This window comes from Micromys minutus, assembly GCF_963924665.1.
Source record: "Micromys minutus genome assembly, chromosome: 9".
In the NCBI taxonomy this organism is placed as follows: domain Eukaryota; kingdom Metazoa; phylum Chordata; class Mammalia; order Rodentia; family Muridae; genus Micromys; species Micromys minutus.
The window spans coordinates 10,985,836-10,991,835 of NC_137978.1; the positions used below are offsets into that span (position 1 = coordinate 10,985,836).

General features: G+C 35.7%; 1 protein-coding gene across 1 annotated transcript in view; it reads left to right on the forward strand.

Moving 5' to 3' along the window:
• Positions 1-4,661, forward strand: part of CAAP1 (caspase activity and apoptosis inhibitor 1) — a 44,368-nt gene extending 39,707 nt beyond the window's left edge. The window contains exon 6 of the mRNA XM_080921148.1: positions 3,791-4,661. Coding sequence (XP_080777274.1) covers positions 3,791-4,182 — 392 coding nt within the window. The 3' untranslated portion in view covers positions 4,183-4,661. The remainder of the gene's footprint in view (positions 1-3,790) is intronic.
• Positions 4,662-6,000: the final 1,339 nt, after the last annotated feature.

The window sequence follows — 6,000 nt, forward strand, 5'->3', positions numbered from 1 at the left end:
TCAAATAGGTAGGACAGAAAGAAGATAGCAGGAAAATGAACGAGAGAGGGATGGTGAGACCATGTGGCCAGGGGACAGTGCACGGAGTTGGCTACGCCTCAGCAGGCAGAGAAAGGGTTAGGGAGCCCTCATGCTCCTCACTACTCTGCAAGCCTCTGCGCTGACTTTGTCTTCTGTCACTGCAGCCCAGCCGAGCTCTTACGGTCCTTTAGTCCTTCCACAGTCAGTTCACTCTACTCTGTCCATCTGCTTTTCTCTGAAGTGAGCTCCGTGGTCTGTAACGCGATGCAGCACTCATCGTCCTGGAGAAGCAGTTAATATAAGGAACACACCACAGACTCCTGTTTCCTGTGCACGACGTGACTTTAATTATTCTGCATCTTCATAAGATCAGCAACTTGGGTCCAGTTTTGTTTTTCTTGATTTCTTTCCTGCACTGTTTTTGATTATTACTCTTTAATAGTTGGAATTTTTATTCTCATTATTTTAATTGCATATTTGATATTTTAACTCAGGCTTATTTTTATTTAATTTTTCTTATTGGATTTTAATATCATTGGTCTATATCATGCATGAATCAAACCTTTTTTTTAAAGATCTTTAATAAAACTTGAGTAATTAACTAGACTGAAGTACTAGTGCTTTTATAAAGTCCAAATATGTGTTCAGCTTACGAACTGAGTTGGGGTTTTTAAAAAACTCATGGTACATGAATATCTTTATTATGAAAAAAGTTTGAATATAAATTTCTGGAAAATAATTCTAAAGTTTTATTAACAGATCTGTTCAAGCTCTTTCTACTTACTAGAATTTTTTTATTTTTATTTTTTTTCCTTTTTTTTCCTTTCATACATACACACATACAACACACACATCCTCACCCTCATCCTCTCTCACCTCCCTCCCAAATCATCCCCCTTCCGGGGACATCAAATCTCTACAGTATTAGGCGTATCTTCTCCCACTGAGGCCAGACAAGGCAGTGAGGCAGTTCTCTGTTACATATGTGTCGGGCGGGGACCATGTCTGCATTTTGGGATAACCACTTCTTTAAAGAGTGTATAACTTTTGCCTTTTCTGCTTTGTGAGACATAGAAAAATTCCCCAAAAAAGTCTTCATTCGCTGTTGAGAAATCATGGGAGTAAATTATCTTGGAAATGTGTTCTTATGTTTATAGGCAGTGATATTAAAAAGTTGTTACTGACTGATTCTACTGAAGTGATAAAACTTAAATATTTGAGAGGCTAAAATGATATTAATATCTTCACTTAATGGCTTGTACAAGTTACTTGCTTTTAAGTTTGTAAAAAAGTACACGTCAAATCATTTCAGGTTTGGTACCTGTGATATACTCAAAGTGGACAGACGTAACCTAGGGATGCCTCCAGCAATACTGTGTTGTAAAGAACTCAAGTTACTTGAATTTGATAATTTTGAATGTGAATAGAGAACACCAAATTTCTTTAGTCATAGAATAGAAGCACTGTTGATAGAAAAGCAAACGTGTAGAGCAGTATATCTTTTATATATTTATATGTTTGCAATATATTTTCTTGGTTTTTGTTCTTTGAGATATTGGGTCTGAATATATGAAAAATTTTACCCTGAATTTCTGGTGGTGCTGACTTTATAAAGCATTTCGCTATGTTAGTTCGGGGCAGAATGACTCTTGAGCTGTGTCTACTTTGTAAGTAAGCCTTATAAACAGGCTTTGAAAATTATTCAAATTAAGTGACAGTGTATTTAACTTTGTGCTTCTTAGTCTCAGTAAAGTGTTTGAAAGCTGTCTTCCTCCTGAAGGGGAAAAGAAGATACAGTTTGCATATGAGATTTCCCCATAGACTTATGTGGTACATATACCCTTAGTTCCACATGGATGTTGGCTTGGAAGGTTGCAGAACTTTATGTGACCAGTCACTAAAAGCAGGCCACTGGAAATTTATCCCAAGGAGATGTTGTGTCCCTGCCCCTTCCTCTCTTCCTGTTTGCCACGTAACCATGAACTGAAAGCCAATTCCTCTCATAAGTTGTTTCAGGTGTTCTGTCATAGTCGGATAGACTTGGCTCCCTGTCTCCAGGCCTGCTGTGAGACAGAGCATTGTGGCAAATGGGAGCATATAGCAGAACTGTTCATGTGGTGGCAAGGCAGGAAGCAGAAAGAGGAGGTTGGGGGAGGAGAAAACAAACAAAAGAAGACAAAAACAGAGAACAGAGTGGTCAGGGCAAGATAACTGCAGCATCCACCTTTGCGAACCATCCCCATGGCCACACTGTGTCTGCTCTTTCTCATAATGATAGTGCTTCCCCCCCTCCCCGAAGGTCAGTAACATTTTATATTCACTATTTAACCTTCTCTTTTGTGGCCATTGTATAATGCAAAACACACTTAGTCCATTTTTGGCCTTAATGGTCTCAACATTATCCAAAAGTTTAAGCCCAGCCCCTCTGAGGGGCTATTCAGAGGGATCCTAACCCCGCTACACAATCCCTGGCTGCTCAAACTTCTCCTGATGGAAGCCTTCATGACAGTGAAATTCATGTGTTTTGCACATATGTAAAACATGATATCTGTTTGATTATAAATGACTCTAAGTCTTCTAACATTGACATTTTGAGGCTTCAAACAACACAGCACATACCTTCTTACTTTTTTTTTTAATGTCAAGCTATAATATTTTTATCAAACATTTTATACAACAGAGGGTTATATGTTTTGCTGTAATTATTTTCTTCCTGATTGTAAATTCTTTTGGGGGGAGATACATGAAATACTCTTTAGAATTTTTCTACACATTTTATTTGTGGCAACAAAAATTATATATTGATTGGTTTTCTACTTTAATTTTAGAATTGGAAGTGACTTTCCAATGAAAATGATTTAGGGTAAGGCCAATAGAGTATCTGTTATAAAGCAAAGGAGGTAGAATCGTTTCTTTCCTGTTTATTCTGTTAATAGTTGTTTTCATTTGCCAACCAATTTTGTAAATAAGGTTTCCCCACTATAGGAAAGACATCATATCAAACCCAAAGGTTTGAGAATTAGCTTTTAAATAATAAAGTAAATTAGAGTAAAAAATGAGTACTCAGAATTGTGAATAATATCTGAAGTTAGATAATGCCCAGTGCCAAGGCAGAGATGGTTACAAGAACATCACAATCTTCATGTAGATTAAATTCTTGACATCAGAGTTTTGCAATTAAAATAATTGTATACCAATCTTATTAATTAAATATGAAGACATTTTTAGTCTTAGTTATTTGTAGCTTTCAATATTCTTTAATTTATTGATTCAGAACCAAATGCAAGTATACAAGAAGATTTGGGATAAGTGATGTACAGAATACCTAGCTTCCTGATGACATTTTTTTCTCTTTCTAGTCTGCAAAGCAAACTGTTTTAAATATCTAGTAGGATGAAATTGTATTTCCCCAATAATGCTCAATTAAAAAGATTTCAATATGAGCCTTGATTTCATAATGTTTAAACTTCTTTGTGGTATAAGACATTATATCATTTTAATTAGGATCATGGAAACTTCATATAATGGACCAAGTTTCTCAGTGGTCTGTGTTTCATGAAGTTGGAATGAAAACTACTCTTGGATATACGTGAAATGTAATTTGATTTTCAAGTTGAATAGTCTGGAAAGCAGAGGGTGCCATAAGGATTGCAGATGAACGTAGGCCTTTATAGGTCAGAACAGCCCCTTCATTATAAGTAGAAAGAAATGTTGACCCAGGGCTTTGGGTTACATGGTTCTCCCTCCCCCTCCTTTTTGTTTGTTTCAGGCAAAGGGGAAGATAGTGATGTACTCAGTATAAATGCAGATGCTTATGACAGCGATATAGAAGGCCCAAGCAATGAAGAAGCTGCTGTTGCCACCGCCGCCCCTGCTGCTACTGCTGTTGCTGCTGCTGCTGCTTCAGAGGCCCCAGAATATACAGTCCAGAGTGAAGCTGGTCAGATAGATGACCTGGAGAGAGATATTGAAAAAAGTGTGAATGAGATTTTGGGACTGGCAGAGTCTAGCCTAAAGCAACCCAAAGTGGCCACCCTGACTGTTCCTCCAGCAGAAGATGTTCAGCCTTCTGCGCAGCAACTGGAGCTTCTAGAACTTGAAATGAGGGCGAGAGCAATTAAGGCCCTCATGAAAGCTGGCGATATAAAAAAGCCAGTCTAGCTTTCTGACTTGGATAGTATGTGTGTTTGAATGAAGCTGTGTCATATAATTTTGTATCTGATGTTTATTTGGGTCTCATGTGATATTTCCCATGTAAAACTTATTAGATAAACTCATCTTAGGCTGAAAGTATATATATTTTTTACTTTTATATTATAGATTATAGATGAATATTTAAAGTCATGACAAATATGGTTGGCTACCCTGGATATTCTTTTAGTTAATGTCTGTAAATTATTATCTTAAAAGCCAACAGGAAGGAGACAGAATATTTTTTTCTTTTGTTTTTAAAAGTTTGGGCAAAAATCTCAAAAGCTTTAAGAAAGATTGACCAAGCATGTTTCTCTTAAGGCTACGTGTATTTTTCAATAGAATATTAAATTATTGCTCTTAGATTTGTTGGCAGTTTAAGAACTTTATTTAGTTTTGTGTGTATATACTTTTAAGATATGTACTGTTGGAGGATGCCTTTTTGTGGATGTGAGTTTCCTAAAACTAACGAACTGTTTTGTTGTAAGGTTTAGAGATCAAACTTGCTTTAAAAGCTTTTTTAATAAAGAAAAGAAAATCAACTTAAGGCTATTTTTTTAACAATGAAAAGTTAATTTGTTCGTGTTAAATTCTAGCAACAAGCCATTCTGACATATGTTTGGTCTTTGGTTCACATATTTTTCCTTCAATACAACAAATGAAACAAAACAAATTTCCATTTACATTCCAAGCTGTCATGAAAGGGATACTGTGATACAGGGTTTCCTTTGATATCATTGTTAGGAGAGCTGATGTATAGTTCCATAATCAAGATAATAAGGCTGTTATTCTGGATATGAAGACTTGATACTTTTCCAAAAGCAAAATTGACTTTAAGAACCTTTGATAAGTTGATGTTGTAATTAAGCTAATTTTGTATACTTTTTAATAAACAAATTAGCACCTTGCCACAAGTACAGATATCTTTTGCTTCATTACTAGTTACACTTGTTTAATAACAAAATACATTTTGATAGGGTTCCTTAAAATAAATGTCTTCTTTCTAAAATAGAAATTTGGAGCTGTTTTTATATTTGATTATAAATGCTTTGGTATAATTTATTTATAAACCATGCTCTAGAGCTGTAACATGGGAAGCTTCTTTTCACACAGTTTTTAGGGATTGTGTTTCATTAGCTGACTTAATTATATGTTGATTTTTGAGAAGACATATGAACTCTTGGTGTTACGGATGTATTTATTGCTCCTGAACACATCTTTAAATAATCCTCTCATTTTTTGCCCTCTCTGAATTTAATGAAGCAGGGAAGCCTTTGTCATGTGAACTCTAAGGCCAGGAAACATGGATATGATCTTAGTAGTGAGTGCTCATTCTTAGTGTTTCAGTATGAGCAAACATTGGTTGTAGTGAAATAATTTTTTCTACTTTAACGTAAATGTTAAACTAGTGAAGCAGTATAAAATAACTGTTGCTGCTTACTAATTGTAAACACAGCAAATTGCATTTGTTTGACTCAGTGTACAGGAGTAAAGAAGGCTCCAGTTCCAGGCGCTGCTAGAAGGCCTTGGGTGTCCTATTTGGTGTATTTGCTCTCTCGCACATATGAAGTAGCGTATGTGTGAGAGAATGAACAGACATATTAAAGATTGCTACATGTCTGCTTTAAGAAAGAAAGTTTTTTTCCCATGTTGAAATCTTAAGTGCTTCCTGAAAATGATTGAAAATAGGAACTTTTGTATTAGAAGTAATGCAATGAAAAAATAACATGTAATTCTACTGCCACCACATAACCCCCAACTACGACAGTCAATGAATGTCTTGGCTTG